This window comes from Scardinius erythrophthalmus, assembly GCF_964197995.2.
Source record: "Scardinius erythrophthalmus genome assembly, chromosome: 13".
Taxonomy (NCBI): Eukaryota; Metazoa; Chordata; class Actinopteri; order Cypriniformes; family Leuciscidae; genus Scardinius; species Scardinius erythrophthalmus.
The window spans coordinates 7,784,617-7,806,056 of NC_138233.1; the positions used below are offsets into that span (position 1 = coordinate 7,784,617).

General features: G+C 37.6%; 1 protein-coding gene across 11 annotated transcripts in view; it reads right to left on the reverse strand.

The window, feature by feature from the left end:
• brd8b (bromodomain containing 8b) overlaps positions 1 to 8,691 on the reverse strand; it is a 35,445-nt gene extending 26,754 nt beyond the window's left edge. For 7 of the 11 annotated variants that reach the window (XM_081382947.1, XM_081382955.1, XM_081382953.1 and 4 more), the window contains exons 1-4: positions 3,852 to 3,945; positions 3,346 to 3,442; positions 251 to 320; positions 120 to 169 (exon numbers count right to left, since the gene is read on the reverse strand). In XM_081382947.1, the coding sequence (XP_081239073.1) occupies positions 120 to 169; positions 251 to 320; positions 3,346 to 3,442; positions 3,852 to 3,870 (236 nt within the window). In that variant the 5' untranslated portion in view covers positions 3,871 to 3,945. Of the gene's footprint in view, positions 1 to 119; positions 170 to 250; positions 321 to 3,345; positions 3,443 to 3,725; positions 3,946 to 4,523; positions 5,317 to 8,391 lie in introns of those variants that run through there. The other 4 variants (XM_081382946.1, XM_081382948.1, XM_081382951.1 and 1 more) reach the window with 4 other exon arrangements.
• Between the last annotated feature and the right edge of the window lie 12,749 nt (positions 8,692 to 21,440).

The following is a 21,440-nucleotide window of genomic DNA, read 5'->3' on the forward strand; positions in this document are numbered from 1 at the left end:
TGAAACATGGAATCGCATGCAACGGGACCTTTAACTCTTGGGTTTTGCAAGAACAATGGCAAGATTTAGTAACAATGTTCAGCGCAGATGTTTTGAGAAAGAGAGAGAGAATCACTTACTTTGGGGCCTCTGTGGTTTCCAGCAGCTCAGAATATTGGGAGGCACAATGCTGCAGAGGTCATATTGACATGTTAAAACATGATTCATTCAGCAGATCACTAATACGGATATAATCAATAATATGAATTACCTTCTGAGAGAACCAGTCAGGGGGTCGCCCAGACTCTGAGAAGGGCTTGATGGCTCTGCTTACAGACACCCTGACAAAAATATAACAGTGTATCGGACACATTCAACAGTAAAACATTATCCTCATCCTTCCCTCGGGTCATTTTGAGCTGAAACTCTTTTTTTAAGTGTTCATCAGAGGGGTCCAAGACCCTAGGACTTTTGTCGCACTTGAACCACGAATACACAAATTTGAATAGATTCGAGGAGTTTTAAAAAAAGTAACAAATCCTTTCAATTTGATGTAAGGAATGCTTCAGTACACATAGAAAAACCTAAAAATGCTCAAACTTTACCAAAAAAAAAGAGTATTTTATAATGTTTACACGTGTATCTGAATGCACACGGAAGAGAAATGACATTAGCACCCAGTGGAACAGCTCATTTGCTCCATATAGCCATATAGAGCTATAAGGCCATCTAGTGGCTAAAGTCATGAAATATATATATATTTATATATATATATATATATATATATATATATATATATATATATATATATATATATATATATATATATATAAAAAACATTATCAATTAAAGGTATAGCGGAGGATTTTCTTTTTCCGGGTGGATCATCAAGACTATTGGTCCTCCTACTGTGTCAATCATTCTGGTGATATGTTTACGTAAGGCCGTCGTACGTGCTCGTGCACACGATTCGCACGATGGCGTGCGCTCAAAACACAGGTTGGGCTTCCCACTGATGCCTCAGTCGCGAAGTTTCTACTTGACAGGTAAAGTTTGGCATGCTATTTGGAGAAATCCATTTAAAATCACTGCTAGTAAAAGTTAATGTAAGCTATGATTAGCTCGTGCATGCTCTCTCGTGCACACGTTTAATACATAGACATAATATACATAGACGCCCTATTGGCCGCTTTGGAACGTTGCTGCGATACGTCAACGCGTCCGCCATTTTGTGGAGGGCAAGACTGCGCTGTAATCAAATGCAAGTAAACTGCTGAGCTGCGGTTTTTCTGTATAAAAACCAAAAAAAATTACATTTATCAACCGATTTCGGTGGTTTGTATGTGGTGTACAAAAAAAGTTCCATCTGTAGTTAGTTAAACTCTCGATAGATAGACTTATATATATATATATTTTTTTTTTAATAAGGAATGGCGAAAGCTCTGGCTTGTCATGTATTTAGCTTTTCATTCTTGGATAAGAATTGTGAACACCCCCATACTGAGATATAATTTAATTTTCACATTAAATTAAATAAAGTTTTCTTATTGTGGGAAAAGCATATTCTGTCATTGACCCGATTTTAGCAATAACAAAGATAACTGATGGATCATTTATGGTAATATGATATGGTACAACTACAGTGCAATGCAAATAGTAAATATAAGATAAAGTGAGAGGTAGGCTAATAGTAAATAGTTTAGTCAATAAAATAAACAAACAGTATACAGTAAATAAAATAGTAATGAAAAGTATAATTATATAATATCATAAGTACTAATATAATAATAATAATAATATATTGATAATAGCATATAGTTTATGTATACTATAATAATAGCAGTAGAATATGAAATATCAATTACAGAATATAGACAATAAAAAATAATAGGTTAAATAGTTACTATGAATAGTAAAATAATTTGACAGCATAACTATAATAGATTGATAATTGTAAGTGGTATATTATTATAATAACAATAATAAATAATGTAAATTTATACATTTTAAAATATTATTACATAGGCTATATAAAATAAAATGACGCAACCCTGTCTCTTTTTGTTAAATTTCAGTTTTTAAAAGGTATAAGAAGCTATACAAATCAAGAAATAAAGTAAACGATCCAGTCAAACATACAGCAGGCTACACTGTTATAATAGCCTAAATATATTAAGTTATGAAACTTCACTTTGCCCTCAGCCAAAACAATCTGCCAAGGAACAAATTATAGATTAATGAAACCAAAGATCGCCCGTTAGATAAACACAAGACGAATTATTCTCACTAGACTGACAGCGACGAACGTCAGAACTCAGAAACGGTGTACGACATGCACTATAGCCGAGGCAAGGCTGTTCTCGGCGGGGTACATGAGCGCTGAACGCCCGCGGGGATCGCTGGATCTCACAACTCCGAAACCGTCAGATAACATTTTTAAAAAGGCGCTATCTTTATAAATAAACCACAGATTTGAGCTTTAAACAACTACATTGTCGACTGAAAAACTCTTAAAACTACATTTCGTGACACAATAACAGTAGTATTTTTAAATTTCGTGGCCTTTCTCCTCTGATAATAAAAATAGTAAATGAAATGCAACCAGAAACAAATTTTCAGTTTTGCTTGAGAAAGGTAATTCCCTGAGACCTGTTTTCAATTGTGTGGCGATTTGTAAAGCCCCAAGCAGCACAAGAAATAGGCATTTTTCTCAATTCTCGTTATGAGAGGTATGGGAAAGTTGCCCTCCGCAGTATGGCGGCGCCGTTGACGTACGATCCAGCGGCCAATAGGGCGTCTATGTATATTATGTCTATGGTTTAATAGGCGTTCCCTCTCGGGAGCAGGTAGAGTGTTGCGCATGTGCATTTTTTCAAGAAGTGGGGAGGGCGGTTCTTTTCTAAAATTCGGGAAAATACTCCGCTATACCTTTAAGTTATAAATGATCATATAAAATGTATTATTTGAAATTAGGAAAAATATTACTAATTTATTTTAAAGTGATTCTATTTCAGAAATTGGTAAATGTGTAATTTAATACAAATAACACAGAGTAAATGAGATTATTTTGGGTGTCTCCCCAGATCCCTCGCTCAGTCCAGCTGTCACCTCCGTGTCCCTCATAGGGGGATTAGCTCAGATGGTAGAGCGCTCGCTTAGCATGCGAGAGGTAGCGGGATCGATGCCCGCATCCTCCAATTTCTGTTTATTGCCTTGATCATAACAATTAACATAACTGTCACTCATTTCTAAATGTAAAAGCCCCACGTTTGATTAAGGGTGATATAGGATAAAGCTCTGAATTATTTAACACGCTTTAATTTTACAGTTCAATGAGCATGTGTGTTAATTATTTAGCATTCTTACCAGTTCTGATCTCCGCTTCTCATCACTGAGGAGGCGAGACAGAGTTTCTCCCGAATAGACCAGGGTTCAGTCGGACCCAGCGACAGCATCTTGTGTTCTACAGGGACAGTTAGGGGTTCAAATGATGAGTTTTATTTCGCTGTAGTTCCATTTATAACAAAAGTGTAGGGGGAAATTTGTGTACAATAAGAAAGGCGAATCACTCATGTAGTGTGACCTTAGTGACTTATTTAAAACGACACGAACCGTTTATTATTACATATAAAGAACGTTAAATGGTACATTTTGTTCAAAAATAGAGAGAAATGTGTGTTGAAAATGTAAACATAGATCGCCTTTGTTATCATGAAGCCAATTAGCGCAACCACTATATTGCTCACCTCGGCGTTATTAAGAGCTTTAGATGCTCTTCTCTCATATGATCAAATACTTCAGAATTCAATTTACAAAGTGCTTTTGGTTTCAGACTGTAATGTTTATCTATTTATGAAATAAATTACACTTACTTCCCACCCCGCTCGACATTTTCGCCTATGCGAAACAGGCCGCGCGCTCGTTCTACTCACTTCCGCCGGTACTATTGTAGTGTAACACCCATATGAACGCTATCAGGTGTCCCACAGATATCACTCCGTCGTTGCAGTCCTTATAGGGGGATTAGCTCAGATGGTAGAGCGCTCGCTTAGCATGCGAGAGGTAGCGGGATCGATGCCCGCATCCTCCAATTATTTATTTCATTTTTTAAAAAGTGTCATTAAAACAAATATCATTATTTGACGAAGATGCTATTTGTGATTATTGTAACTACCAAGTAGCATAACAGTTGCTGTTCCTTATAGTTCAAATTCATTACATATTTATGGAGATAGGAATCACGAGGAATTTAGAGATAATTAGGCTATGAAGGACCATACTTTTCCCCAAGGTATACTCTCTACAATAATAGTTAGGCTAAAAAAAATCTGCCCTGTGAGTTAAAAAGCTGTCTAACTAAAACAAGATTGTAAATAATGTGATTTATTTATGTAGAGAATCCTTATTACTCCATGTAATATCTGTGTGGAGAAAAGTTGTGTTTGTATATTTGTGGTCAGGCCAACTTATATTTATATTTTTTGTTAGACATATATACTGCAAAATATATACTGTAATGATTTTAAAGCTTGCAAATCACTTACAGGGTCTGGCTGGAGACAACATCTTTTGTGCCAGCTGTGAAGCAGATAAATGCTTCCCCCGCGCCAACAAGGCCTTCACATTGGTAGCCAGCAGTGGCCTGTTCTGAGTGGCAGCAGGTGGAGGAGGAACAGACACAGTGGCAGTGGGGGCAGATGCAGCGGGCACAGTGGTGGTGGGCACGTGGGCTGGAGCCTGCCTCTTCAGCACGTATGCTTTGAAAAGGGCCATGTTGGTGTTGGGCCTGGCCTTTGCCTTCTTCAGGTAGGTGATGAGAGCCTGGGCCTCCTTGCTTGGGTCCTCATACACCTTCTTCATTGACCTACCCTTAAAATCACCAAACTCCACCATCAGACATCGAGTCTCCCGTCCTCTGGGCCTCCTGCAGCATGGCCTGTTTTTCTGATACACTTCCACAGCCTCGCCTACCTCCCTGATCTGCGAGGTGTATCTGAGGAACAGGTGTTTGTTGGCCGACAGCGGGTTGTCCCTCTCCTCCTCCCCCAAAATGCTGCTGACCAGATACACGGCATACCCCAGTGAGTTCTCCAGCAGCCACAGGAACCTCTGGCCCTGCTGTTTCCCAAACTGGATCTTGCAGTGAGCCAGAACCAGGAACTGGTCTCCAGGATTCCCTCCATTCTGTCTCACAAAGGCAGTGGCCTCAGCCAGGACCTCCTCCTTACACCTGGCCCTCCCTGCCACCGCAATCTCACTCCTATTGGCCTCCTCAGTTGGCCCCATGAGGAGTCGACCCTCAGAGGTTTTTCGGAAAACCGGGTATGCATACATAATCTGAAAGGACACAGGCATAAACAGAATTTACATAGCTGTCATATTCCAACTGAAAGTATTTTACTACACCATTTGGTTTTAATGTAATTAATTAATGATCATGTGTTTTATGAATTGATTTTACCAGCATTATTGTTATTTTATACAACTGTGAATCACTTTGAATTGCCTTGTGTACAAATTGTGCTCAACAAATAAACTTGTCTTGACTAGCCTTGCCTATATGACTGTAAATCATTTAATAATTGAAACACTGGATTTATAAAACTTTTCAGAATTCAATGAACTTACAATGGGCTTAATTTATTTACAAATCATTCACTGCTGCCCTGGAGTCGCTAAGTAATTGTAGTAGCATTGATTCATATTAAAATACTGTACAATCTTATCATATTTAGCTATGTTGTACTACCCACAGTATCTTGACAGCATCAAGCCTGCCCAAAATACACCCGCATATTTTTAGGCGGGACGTAACTCTATTATTTTATACATAAAATAGTGTGATGAACTTATTAATAAGAAAAAAATAACACTTCTTGGTACAATCTTGCTGGTATCATGCCATGCATAAATCGTTTTGTTTTGTTTAGCTTTTGTGGCAGAGATTACTAGGAAGCACACAATATAACGTAAAGGCGTGCACTTCTGATAATTCATAAAAATATGATCATCAAACAGATCTAAAACGTAAAATGGTATATCAAATCGTTTTGGTATATCTTTTATAACATAGTTGAGAATCATCTTTATACGAAGTTTGGTATATCAAATCCTGAAACCTAAAAAAATGATTGGTGATTTAAAAAAAAACATTGTTTTTGCCTATTCATGTCTTTTTAAATAAAATAATAATCATAATAATAAATGAGTCCTGGTGTCCTCTACAAATAACATAGTATAACATATATATGAATAAAACATTATTTTTTTTAAAAAAGTTTTTTGTAAAAAATGTTCTTATGCTCAGAATAATGTAATGACACAAAAAATACTAAATTAGCAAAAAAAATAAAATAATAATTTGGTCTCAGGAGGATATAGCTTAATTAGCGGCCGGCTAATTAACTTAATTTAATTAACTGTAATTAATTAACTGTATTTATCATGGGAAAAGTTACAGGTTCACAGGTACTTAAGAAAACGTGTGCTATACATGCTAGCTAGCTATATTGGCATGTTTTATTTTCCCAAAATACACACTGTATACGATTAAATAATGAACGATTATACAGTAGCCTAATGAAGAATAGCCTTACCTGTTGCAAAAATGACATAATAGCGGCCGCCGATTGGTCAAAAGTAGTAAGCCACAGGAGAGAAACGCGATTGGTCAAAAGTAAGCCACATGAGAGCAACGCGATTGGCTCATGTGGGCTTACTTTGGGCTTACTTTGGGACTTTGGGCTTACTTTGGCTCAATCGGTAGGAAGCGAGAGGCGCAAAGCTAGAGAATGTGGGATCGATGCCCGCATCCTCCAATTATTTATTTCATTTTAAAAAAGTGTAATTAAAACAAATATCATTATTTGACGAAGATGCTATTTGTGGTTATTGTAACTACCAAGTAGCATAACAGTTGCTGTTCCTTATAGTTCAAATTCATTAGCCTACATATTTATGGGAGATAGGAATCGCGAGGAGATACTTAGGCTATGAAGGACCATTATTTCCCCCGAGGTATAGGCTCTCTACAAAATATACTAGTTAGGCTAAAAAATCTGCCCTGTGAGTTAAAAAGCTGTCTAACTAAAACAAGATTGTTTTTGAACCAGTTGTAAAATAAATGTGATGTATTTATGTAGAGAATCCTTATTGCTCCATGTAATATCTGTGTGGAGAAAAGTTGTGTTTGTATATTAGAGGTCAGGCCAATAGCTTTTGGTTATGAAAATGAGAGAGTTTAATAGTATGAGGCGCCACGTAGGATTTAATCAAACTTCGCTTATCAATACATACATAACACACGTGCACATACACCTATAAATTACTCGCATATACATGTATACTATTGGATGTTCAAAATACATATATGAAATACACGTGCACACTAATATGAAATCCATACCAATACATATTATGTTAGTCATGAATGCATATACACTTGTGAATAACTTGCATATACATATAAACTTGACGCACGCATACACCTATAAATACTCGCATATACATATAAACTTCCATGCATATAAACATATAAACACTCGCATATACATATAAACTTCCATGCATATACACCTATAAACACTCGCACATACATATAAACTTCCATGCATATACACCTATAAACACTCGCACATACATATAAACTTCCATGCATATACACCTATAAACACTCGCACATACATATAAACTTCCATGCATATACACCTATAAACACTCGCACATACATATAAACTTCCATGCATATACACCTATAAACACTTGCACATACATATAAACTCGATGCGCGCATACACATCCATAAATCACTCGCGCATACATAACGTGGATGTGTGCTTTGTGTATATATGTATATGCGAGTGATTTCATATGTGTATGTGCGTGAACTTTTCAGTGCAAACGGAAGGCATTTCAGTGTAACCGGAAGGCATTTCAGTGTAAAAGGAAGGCATTTCAGTGTAACCGGAAGGCATTTCAGTGTAAAAGTCATTTGTGTCATTTTGATAGTTTGTTTTCCAATTTGAAATGAAATAGACCCCTTTTGCGCCTACGTCACGGCGCTAGCTGGAGGCAAAACAAACGGAAAACTGGAGGCGGCCAATACAAACCAGCACAGATTCGGCTACATAATAAGGAGCTTAAATTATTATTTTTATTATTAAAAGTCATCTTGTTGTGTTCTTGGGTGCAAGAATCAATGAAAAATGAGTATGCTGTATCTGGAATTTTTATTTCTAGAAAATATTCATATCATTAAAATTGCACCGTAGTGTCACTCTTTACATTGTCGTCTTGGCGCTGGCTAGGCAGAACTGCGGATTGAACCACACAAGTCTTTACATGACCATTCAACACATAGTTATATTATTATAGGCATCTAAATATATTTATATGTCCTCAGTTTCTCTTTACCCTCAGTTTCTCTATCGGGTAGGTGTAGAAGTCAGGCCACTCAACCGGAGGTAGCGTTAACATTAATCCTGTCAGTTCGTCCATTGACTGAGCGTGTACGGTCATCTGGTTCCGTCCGTTAAAATTAACTTTTGCAAATAACAATCGGCATCCTGGACAGTGAGTGACCTTGCACATTAAGACAAAATCGGATTTTCTCCAGTCATTGTTAAAAAACAAGCTAACAAAACTTGCAAACTAACGTTAGTGAAGCGGCCAGAGGGATCTTTCTGCCTCCAGCTAAGCTCCGCCCACACAAATACGTCACCGTGTTTACCAACTGTAAAAGGGTCTATAAGCATAAACGAGAAAACGGCCCCTTTATTCGTTTTTTCGTTAAAAAAAAAAAAAAAAAACGAAAAAAATGAGATTTCGGCTTGATTTTTCATTTTTTTTAGTTCTCAGGCAAAAAACGAACAAATTACTTCAAAATTAGTTTTCCACATGTGGGCGGCCTGACACGCCCCCTTCTGCCGATTGGTCAAGCAAGTCTGAGCATGTGACGTCATCAGTTGTTGCTCGGGTCTGTTCTACAAAATAAGAGTCCTCTACTATGGCTACAGATTCTTAAACTGTACAGGGCAGGTCCTATTGGGCTTTCTTCTGTGCAACTTTACGCGTTTCACAGAAATCTTTACATCAGTGATATTAATTATTAGTCTGCCACCAGCCTGTTTTATTTAGCTGTGCGGAGTTAAATCTGTGTGGTGAAGCTGCGCTTGACAGCGCCGAGCGGGAGAGGCTCACTGACCAATGTTCAGGCAGCAGTCAGAACTTTTCTTTTAGACGCTCCGTTTTGAAACGGGATGGTGATTGCAAATACTGTAATGCGATTGCTGAGGGTGGGTACCGATGATGGTGAAATACAGTTTTACTGAAACTGTAATCATATCCGCGACCCGCGAGAATGAGACAGATGATTGACAGGACGGCGAAGGCAATTAAAGGTGCTAGATATAACTTCTGTTAACAAAAAAATCAATAAAAAAGTGTTTAATCTAAGTGACTTTGTCTTTGTTTTATTGTTTTTGTTGTTTTTAATCAAGTAATTGTGAACCACAAACTGAGCTTTCGTTTTAAAGGGCAATTTCCAAAATATATTTATTTGTTATAATATGGGTATTTTATAATACTGCATAAATAAAAACAAACACACGTAATATGTATGCCTATAGGCTAAACACCACAGTTTTTTGGTTTTGTTTGTGTGAACTTTTATCCCCAACCATATTTCTTTATATGGGCTCCACTCCAGGGGTCACATCAGCAGGCCTACTTCCCATGGTACTCTAACTGTAATTAACAGTATGCTGACCCAGTTTATATGTAAAATCTTTGGTATATGTAATCTATAATATCTAAAAACACTTTACAGTGTGATGGAAATAAACTTTTCTTAAAGCATGTTGTATATCACCACAGAATTATTGGCACCCTTCAATCTGTGTTGTATGTAGTAGACAATTGTCCTGCAAAATGATGAGGTTTTTGTAAGAAAAACATTGCGAGCTGTCGAATTCTTGTTTGGAATATAAATCAACAACGTAAGAGGCTTTAGGCTTTTTTTTTTTTTTTTTACGAAAAAATCGAATAAAGGCCGTTTTCTCGTTTATGCTTATTTCATTTCAAATTGGAAAACAAACTATCAAAAAGGCAGGTTAATTCCGTGTACGCACAAATGACTTCCTTTTACACTGAAATGCCTTCCTTTTACACTGAAATGCCTTCCTTTTACACTGAAAAGTTCACGCACATCCACATATGAAATCACTCGCATATATAGCCTACACAAAGCATGCATCCACGTTTTATTTTATATGTATGCGCGAGTGTTTTATGGATGTGTATGCGCGCATCGAGTTTATATGTATGTGCGAGTGTTTATAGGTGTATATGCATGGAAGTTTATATGTATATGCGAGTGTTTATATGTGTATATGCATGGAAGTTTATATGTATGTGCGAGTGTTTATAGGTGTATATGCATGGAAGTTTATATGTATATGCGAGTGTTTATAGGTGTATATGCATTGAAGTTTATATGTATGTGCGAGTGTTTATAGGTGTATATGCATGGAAGTTTATATGTATGTGCGAGTGTTTATAGGTGTATATGCATGGAAGTTTATATGTATGTGCGAGTGTTTATAGGTGTATATGCATGGAAGTTTATATGTATGTGCGAGTGTTTATAGGTGTATATGCATGGAAGTTTATATGTATGTGCGAGTGTTTATAGGTGTATATGCATGGAAGTTTATATGTATGTGCGAGTGTTTATAGGTGTATGTGCATGGAAGTTTATATGTATGTGCGAGTGTTTATAGGTGTATATGCATGGAAGTTTATATGTATATGCGAGTATTTATAGGTGTATGCGTGCGTCAAGTATATGTATATGCAAGTTATTCACAAGTGTATATGCATTCATTACTAACATAATATGTATTGGTATGGATTTCATATTAGTGTGCACGTGTATTTCATATATGTATTTTGAACATCCAATAGTATACATGTATATGCGAGTAATTTATAGGTGTATATGCACGTGTGTTATGTATGTATTGATACGCGAAGTTTGATTAAATCCTACGTGGCGCCTCATATAATAGGGATCAATGACACACTAGGAAAAAAAATCCAGCCCACCAACTTTTACAGGCAATTCATTTTAAAAGTGTTGTTTAAAAGTAGGCTAGTAAAATCCAAATAATCCAAATAATTACGATGTTGATTCAGTAACGGTTTGAATCGTTAGATTCAGATTTTTTTTATCCGACTTTTTTAAAGAACCGATTCTGAATAAGAACCGATGCATACATGTATTCATCATTTTATAAACATAACAAATAAATGCACGTATATAAATGGAGTTTGTTACCTCTCTGCATCGAAAAGAAAAAAAGACGCTCAAAATAATACTGTAGTTTCCTTTTCAGCCACCAGGTGACAACAGCACACTACAATACGCAGATCATTTATAATTCACATTTATCTAGGGCCCTGAAGATGCCTGCCTCAAAAATCCCCATTTATGAGATACTCATATGCACCTTATTGTAAAGATGTTTTATTAAATTATTTTCACAGTCACCACTTGTTGTTATACTGAAATAAAGCACGTCTCCCACCTGTTATGGAACCTTTTTTATAGGATCCCAAAGGAGAAATCATTATTACTAGCAATATGGGGAGGCTGTCAGTGCTGTTACTCTTCTGAAGTGATGTGAACATTAGCAATATTTACATTTAAATCTGCAACGCTATCAAAAAGCGATCATTCTGAAATGATCAAGCCACAGGATTATCCACTAATAGTTTAAGCAGGCATACTTGTCCGAGAAAATGTGCTTATTTGTCAGGATGAGCAACAGTTAACATTACAATGTCAGCAGAATATACTTATCCAGGATATACCGTAGTAAATGTACCCTTTTCAGGCAGAAATTACCTGTAACCTTAAGATTAGGCCTAAGCTGGCAAGTATGCAGAGCAATGATTGCAGTGGCAATTATATTTTAATGTGGCAACAACTGTTTATTAAATGAGAATCATATTTTCAATGAACAACATTGTTTTCCTAACGATTTCTGCCTATTATTTTGGTCTCGATCTCATGAGAAAATGTTAAAGGGATAACTTAGTTCACCCAAAAATGAAAATTCTGTCAGTAATCACTCACCCTCATGTTGTTCCAACCCCGTAAGGCTTTCGTTCATCTTCGGAACACAAATTAAGACATTTTTGATGAAATCGGAGACAATTATAGAATATTATACAGACAGAATATTAAAGACATCGTTAAAATAGTCCAAGTGACTAACGTTACAGTGTCAGAGACTAGCCTACGTGGTGACGTACAACCCAGACGCGCTACGCTGTTACACTACGTTAATTCATTCAGGCCCAAACAGAAGAAAATGGAAAGTTGGATAATAAAGTCGTTATTTTTGTTGTTGTTGGCGCGCAAAAAGTATTCTCGTCACTTGATAAACTTGTGGTTGAGCCACTGTAGTCACTTGGACTATTTTAATGATGTCTTTAATAACTTTTCAGGGCTGGCAAGTTTCGATCCCATAGAAGCCATATGGAGAAGTGAGACAGCTCTCAGATTTCATCAAAGATATCTTAATTTGTGTTCCGAAGATGAAAGAAAGTACGGGGTTGGAACAACATGAGGGTGAGTGATTACTGACAGAATTTTCATTTTTGGGTGAACTAACCCTTTAACATTTTACGAAGTGATTTGGTAGGCCTATACATTTATTCAATGTGTTTGGAAATTTATGATTTTTTTATATTAAAAAAAAAAAAACATAAGCATGAAGGTCCACCCCTAAACCTAACCATTAAATCACAAATTCGCTAAAACATAAAATAGTTGAGTTGTCATAAGAGTTTTTCGTTTTCAAGCCTGTAAACCCATTGCGCATGCGCACAGAGCCTGGACAACATCCTGCATGGTTCTTTTATTAATGACACCTGCCAAAAATGCCAATCAGAGAGTAATTGTTCAAAACAATCCTGAATTTCAGATCTAGCCAAATGATGACCAATTAATATGAATTCCTGAATAGCAGCATTTTCACGGTTTGCGCTACTGAGCTGTAAATTTATTCGTCAGCAGTATCAGACCAACAGATCCATGCTGAATTTCTGAACACTCCACCGGAGAACCTGCTCTGTCTGTGTTCTACAGCAAATATTAATGAACGCATCGGCATAATACGATGTCCTTAGGCGTCTCTACGGTTATAACACCATTCACTTGAATCAATATCTCTGTTGCATTGAATTGATGAGCTCATCTTATTCAGTGAAGGGCTGAGGAACGCCCGGGGCGAAAGAAGAATGTGAGGTGAATGTGTGAGGGTAAGTGGCTGGGTTTCGTTGGGGAGAACCTCACTGATGTATGCTGCCTGTAATCACATTGATGTGTCGGTCAGACAGGACCACAGCGGACCTGGGCGCCCAGCCTTGTGGTGTGGGTTGAGTTTGTTGCATTCACTTCTCTTGCCCGCAGGGGGTTTGAGGAAGAGCTACACAACAACAGCTGTTGCTAGAGAGAGAGAGAGAGAGAGAGAGAGAGAGAGAGAGAGAGAGAGAGAGAGAGAGAGAGAGAGAGAGAGAGAGAAAGAAAGAAAGTGAGGTCATATAGAGACCAAAAGAGAGGAGTGACAGATTAAGAAATGGGATGTTGGAGACCATGAGCTCAGAGGCGTAAACACAAGACCTGTTTTCAGTAGCTAATGAAACTATACGGTTGGATATTGACCCATTTTTCCCTTTCAGTGCAGCAGTACAATTGAATTGAACTTTAAAACTCTCTCACACTCTAAGGTGACCAGATTTCTGAAATGAAAACCAGGGACATTTCTAGTTCAGCGATCTATTTTACATTTCTAATGATATATGAATTAAATAATTTGAAGGGGATCAATCCTGGTTTTGTGTATTTTGACCATGGCAAATGGCGCACTGTAAGGATTTATGGTAAATCATACTCTGATATAGCTACTATTGCAAAGACATTAAAGCCAGTGATGGGAATTTGGGAAATGTAACAGTTTGTTTCAAAGAACCGGTTAAAAAAATTGTTTACCTCATGACATACAAGACATTACAAATCGATTACAATCGATTTATCGCGATTAATCGCATCTAACATAAAAGTTTTTGTTTACATAATATGTGTGTGTGTATATATATTATTATATTTATATATATTATATAAGTGTTTGTGTGTACTCGTATCTCTGTGTATACATATATTATGTAAAGAAAATGTTTATGTTAGATGTGATTAATTGCGATTAATCGATTTGACAGCACTAATTTTATACATCCCAGTTCATGCCAATCTACTCTTCGGCTATGAATTCAACTAAATTTTCAGTAAAATATCTGTACACTTCAAATGCTCTTACTATTAGGTTATTTATCGGTCGCAGACTCATTGTGACATGCCCAAAAGAGGCAGTTTTTGCTTTAGTGAAGTTGGTTCAGTGAGTTGTTAACTCAGACTGATTCAGTCTGACTTGTGAACGAATCGTTCAGTCTGATATGTGTGGTTTGATTCAGATCAGAACCATTCAGTTTTGTGATCTGGTTTAACCAAGTCATTGAAAAGATCCAACTCAAATAAACAATTATTTTACACATTGGCTGCATCCAAAATCACATACTCTCTTGAGCAGGTACTTATTTTGAATAAGTAATTACTTCAAAACCGCTAAAAAAGTATGTTCTACATATGAATATCCTCTCCTGTGGCCTCATGGGATAGTGAAGTATCCATCATTTGCACACTTCAATGTACTTTTTGCATACTCTTTTATGAGTACTGTGAATTCAGACATACTTCTTTTGTCACATACTGTTTTTCGCTTACTATATAGTTGGGAAGTATGCGATTTCGAATGCAGCTTTGTCTATCGCTAATCATGAACTCTTCAAGTTGTTCAGCATACTTGTGCAACTCATTCGTTTGCTTTTAGACTGTCGTTGACGTCAGCACACATCCAAAATAATATAAAGCTATAGATTATTCTGTAATGCTGCTGTGTCTTGTTGGTATCTTTTCTTTTAAATCTTGATCTTGCCATGAAAATAGTGATTGATGCTGATATAAATACAAAAAAGTTAGATAATTAAATCCAAAACAAACATGAACACCGACACGTGAACTAATGGAACTGAAACAGGTAAGTTATAATTATGGGGCCTTTATTTACAATATAGCTATAAAGTATACACAGAATATTTTGTTTTTAGTTGTATTCTATTCTCAGTGAGTTTTGTTTTCTTTTTTCTATAATTGTAAGAAAAGTTGAAATGACACATTGTATGCATGCAGTGTTATTATAGGCCTATTAAATGTTTTGTTTGCAAAATCTAGCTCATTAAGTCTAATTTCACTTTTCAGGCTGTAGACACACAGGACAGCTTCAGACGGGGACCAAAAACAAGGACTGCCCCGGGAAACAAGAACGCCTGGTCACTGTGGTTAGTTAGAGATGAGCCAAAATGATTTTGTTTGGTCCTACTGTGTTATTAATATGAGCCATTAATGCGTCATACTTTCTGTAACTCTCTCTCTCTCTCTGTTCATCTCCACTGTCTTTTCTGCCCACTGAGTCCATTAAGCACAGAAAGCTGAAACGGTGTACAGGCTGATGATAGTTTCTCTCTCAGCCTCTGGCCCTCTCCACTCCATCAACCTCTTACTCTTTTTATCTGTCCCCCTCTCTCTTTCTACATTTTCTGTCTTCGCTTTCATAAACTCGACCCCTTTTTGTGTTAGCTGAGGTTAGAAACCTCACAAGTGTGTGTGTGTGTTCTTCATCTGTCCTCTGGGCCAAATTGTGTTGGTATTCCTGGCTGAAATCAGGGCATGCATCATGATGGCCTCAATTGGCTCATTAGGGCAGAACCCACCTGAGCCCCAGAATTACACACACAAACAGAGTTAACTAAAGCAAGATATCTTTATTGGTGGCACTTATAACTATTACTACTATACACAGAGTTCGATCCGACCCCTACCACTGCACTTTGTGTTGCAGACATGAACTATACCTCAAATCATGTGGATTGTTGAGCAGAGTCGTTTTATAGAATGCAACAGTCCCGTTCCGGAATTATCCCATTACTTTTCTCCATAGGAGAAATGATTTTGAATGTTAACTTATAAACCTTTAAAGACAGGCTTACTATGAGCTATGAGCTTGTTAATCAGTGGTATATGCTTTTGTTGAAGCCATCAGCTTGCATTATTTAAACTTGTTTGTTAAATAATCATGTTTAACAGCAGAATTCGTGGTGAAAAACATGTCCCATGATTATGCAGAGAAATCTCCACCAATCAGAGAATTAAACAAGAAAACTGGACCAAAAGAACACTTTAGCGCTCATCCACATGAAGCACTGCGAATGACCTAGTTAGTCTAGTTATTGTTTGTAATATATACATATACATTGTATATGTATATGTATTCTTGTATTTCTTTGTATGTACTTCTACTTTGGACCACAAAACCAGTCACATGAGTCAATTTTTTGAAAATGAGATTTATACATAATATGAAAGCTGAATAAATAAGTTTTCCATTGATGTATTGTTTGTTAGGATAGGACAATATTTGGCCGAGATACAACTATTTGAAAATCTGGAATCTGAGGGTGCAAAAAAAATCGAAATATTGAGAAAATCGTCTTTAAAGTTGTCCATTTATGTTCGCGATTGTGCTGCATTCACTCACAAAAATAAATGTTTTATATATTTACTTTAGGAAATTTACTAAATATCTTCATGGAACATGATCTTTACTTAATATCCTAATGATTTTTGGCATAAAAGAAAAATCAATAATTTTGACCCATACAATGTATTGTTGGCTATTGCCACAGCCTGGTCTCACCCCAAAACGTCACATACTGACGCGTCTTGACCAAACGGCAATATACGACGAAAAGGGTACCCCTAAAACGTCCATATGAGACGAAGACATAAGCGCACCAGCAGCGCCTCTTAGTGGTACCCTAACGCATACCTAAACCTACCCATAACCCGAATAGTCACATACGGACGTTTTAGGGGTACCCTTTTCGTCGTATATTGCCGTTTGGTCAAGACGCGTCAGTATGTGACGTTTGGGGGTGAGACTGTGTTAATTGCCACAAATCTACCCGTGCGAATTGTGACTGGATTTGTGATCCAGGGTCACATATCAGATAAGATAAGATAATCAAATGACGCCTTACAAATGAGAACAACAGAAGCAGTTAAACTAACAATAGGACAACAATATGCAAGTTATATGACCCTTCACAGTTTATTCTAACGCAGTATGTGTACTTTTTAGAAAAAATATATTTTTATAAAGATGATAGATATAGAATAGAAAGTATTAATGGATCAAGTGTTGCCGAAAAAGATGCGTCTTCAGCCGTTTCTTGAAAATGGCTACGGACTCAGCAGCTCTGGTTGAGTTGGGCAGGTCATTCACCAGCAGGGAACAGACCAGGAAAAGGTCAGAGAAAGAGATTGTGTGTCTCTTTGAGAGGGCACCACAAGACTGCGTTCACTTGCAGAGTGCAAGTTTCTGGATGGCACGTAAGTCTGAAGTAATGAGTTTAGGTAAAAGGGAGCAGAGCCAGTGTTTGTTCTGTTGGCAAAAGTCAGTGACTTGAATTTGATGCAAGCGGCAAATGGCAACCAGTGCAATTTAGTGAGGAGAGGATTGACGTGTGCTCTCTTCGGCTCATTAAAGACCAGTCCCGCTGCCGCATCCTGGATCATTTGCAAAGGTTTGACAGTGCAAGCTGGAAGACCTGCCAGGAGAACATTACAATAGTCCAGTCTGGATAGAACAAGCACTTGGACAAGGAGTTGTGAAGCATGTTCTGATAGGAAGGGCCTGATCCTCCTAATGTTGTGTAAGGCAAATCTGCAGGACCGGGCAGTTCTAGCAAATTGTTTGTCGCAATGCTCCATGGGATTGCAGTTCATTCCCTCATTAAAGCCGTTAAATACACATTCTTGTACCTTTGTCTTTTTGTCTAATTTTCAAATGCTTTAATGCTTCAAATCAAAGTTTGTACTGGTGTGATTTACCTCATTGCTGATTGTTTTGGTTCATGGTTTATAACTCTTAAAGGAGAACTCCGGTCAATTTTAACATTGAGCTAATTTTTTTGTAAATTTGGAGTGCTGTCAATACAGAGAACAATGACAAAAATTGGTGTTGCCTACACCGTGTTATCCTCTTTTTAAAATTTGCACCCTGTTGACTTCAATGGGGCAAGTACTAAACCTGCTTTTAGCCTCTTAACATCCTTGATGTGTCAATACAAATGCACAGCTAATGTGAGTGATTCCTTCAGAGTGATCACGGGTGAATCTGACTGCAGTAGATGTGAAAGATATGAATAAAAATTAAGTTAATTTGGCCAGCGCACATACATCCCTGTATTTACATCCTGTTTTCGGTCGAAGTCCATAGTAGTCGATTGCCTAGTTCTCCACTGTTGCTTAGTTACCTATGATCACGCGCGTGAACTCGACAATCGACCCCATTGAAGTCAACAGAGTGCAAATTTTAAAAAGACGATAACACGGTGTAGGCAACACCGATTTTTGTCGTTGTTCTCTGTACTGACAGCACTCCAAATTTACAAAAAAATGAGCTCAATGTTAAAATTGACCGGAGTTATCCTTTAAACACTGACCTTTAAAAATCACTTTGTGAAAAATAAATGGGGAAAAATACATCCAGAACCAAGGCCACTGAATAAGTGGATGGACACTATTATTTTTCTAACCGATTGAACTTACGAATTTGAACCCGACATATGAACAATAGTGATGCTCACCTTAGCATACATCACAAACATACTAGGTAGTGTATAGTGCACAGTAAGCAGTACGCTGGCCATTCCAGGTGGCATGTCTCTTTCCTCACCTTCTCCTCCCGCCTCCTCTCGGGGGGATTCTATGATGTCATGTCTCCGTGTCACCCTCCCCTGCCCCGCCCCTCTCCCTCGGGACATTAGCCAATTTGCCAAAGTGCCTGAGTGCCCCCCCCCCCAACACCCTCTCGCTCACACTCGACCTTTGACCTCGCCATTATCTGTGCGGTGTGACACCACAGCATGACATCTCGCTGAGGCAATGGGCCCACACGTGCTCGTAACAGCTACAAATCACCAATGTGTGTGTGTGAACAAAAAAAAAAGGGGGAGTTGTGTGGGTTTGGATGTGTTGGCTTGATCTAGCGAGTGTAAAATTCTGATTTATGGAACATGGGTGCACTAGCAGCATGTGTGTGTGTGAGTCTGACTAATGTTAGCACATATGTGTGTGGGGGGTAAAATGGATTTAACCTCAGTCAGCAGGGGCTGCGCCATCTGAGAATTGTTCTCAGATGATAAGCTGTTTTGCGCGCCTGGTTTTACACACACATGGAAACTGTCCGTATACTAACTCACTGTACAGATGGACCTGACGGAGTGACACGCACACGCACACGCACACACACACACACACACACACACACATACACACACACACTTCTTAGAGTGACGCCATCCTCAGCCTTCAGCTGGTGATAAATCATACTACTCTTCCACACTCCATCACACCAGAAAGAGAGAGAGAGAGAGAGTAGAGCAAAAAAAAAAAGGAACGATGTCACTGGGCAGTCCATCACCTTTTTGTGAAAGAGACCGAAGGTAGAAAGATGGTGAGGGGGAAAACAGAAAGAGCTAGAGAGACGTTCCATCAGCTCTTTCCAAGGACAGGTGTGCAATCTTGTGGATGTCATAATTGAAAGCTGTTTTTTTTAAGCTGAGTCAGATCGAATTCTTTTCTACAGCCAGGGTTTCCTGAAAATACCCATGGCACTGCTCTGCAGGAGCCCTGTATTATTTGAAAAAAATCCCAGAGATAAATATAGGGTTATGTACGGTGTAAGTGGATAGGCAAAGTGCTCAAGGAAAAGAAACATCACAACAAGAGCAAAGTACCATGGATTTTTGTGGGTTTTATTTGAGAGTTTTACCCTTGCCAGGCCTAGGCAGAATCTGTGGATGTAAAAAAAAAAAAAAAAAATTCCATGAGGATGTTTGGGAAAATCTGGAGAATGGATTGAAACACAGAAAAGCAGAATGTTCCCTCTGCTCTTTTTAATTCTCTCTGCAGAATTATTCCTCTGGCACTGCTTTTAAAGATCATTCACATTTGCATATGCCGTTAAAAAATGTATTGTGAAATATTATTACAATTTAAAATAACTTTCTTCTGATTTTAATATTAAATATTTATTTATTTTAACAGTCATTTATTCCTGTAATAAAAGCTGAATTTTCAGCATCATTACTCCAGTCTTTAGAGTCACATGATCCTTCAAAAATCATTCTAATATGATGATTTGATGATCAAGAAATATTTATTATTATCAATGCTGAAAACAGTTGTGCTTCTTAATATATTCATGGTAACTGATCATTTCTTTTCAGGATTATTTGATGGATAGAAAGTTCAAAAGAACAGTTCATTTGAAATAAAAAATCTTTTGTATTATAAACGTCTTTACTGTCGCCTTTGATCGGTTTAATGCATGCTTGCTGGATAAAAACATGAATTTATTTTTAAACATTAATTCGTTAATTAAAACATTAATTAATTTTTGGGATCTTTTGAACGGTAGTGCATATTCAAATATGGTCCATTTATCGTATCCATGATGCCACACATAATTAGTTTTGTCATTGATCTTGTAAATCATCATGATGTACCAAATTTGAATATGCATTTTAGAGCCATAGTGGAGTTACAGTGAATCTCTTTAAACAGAGCAGAGAGCAACTGAAAGCATTATCAAATCATCCCAAATATTTAATAAACAAACCCTCAAGGGGAACTCTGGGAATAGTCAGCGTTCCAAATTCCATCAGCTGCGATTTCTCTGGATACAGATTCAATGTGGGCCTGCCCACTGCATAAAACGAGGCATTGAGATCTGACCTCAGAATGCCACGGGGTGAGTGGCATTACCTTTGACCTCTGTGCCCTCTGCCGCATTGATCTCTTTGCTGATTGGATCATGGTAGGGAGCGAGAGTGCAGGGGTTTTTGTGGCTAAGAGGGAACAGACAGAAATGAATGGGGTTTTGTTCTGAAATAAGAGTGGAAACTGTTTGCCTGACTGAGCCATTGTTGAAGCGCTTCAGTTGTTCATAATTCTTTAATGACATCATAACGCTCAAAACGATGTCATAATCATCACAAAAGCCGCCCATTTTTTTTTGAATGCTACTATTCATCCCAGGTGTCAATGATTTTTCCTCATTCCTGTCACTATGCCTCTCTTTTCCCCGCTATTCCTTTTTCTGCCACTCACCGTTTCTCTCTTTCTCAGTCCTTCTCTATTCTGAGTCAGGTATAAGGGACAGCGGAGAAGGACGCGTGTATGTGTGTGTTTGTGTGTGCGCTGACAGTTGATTGGA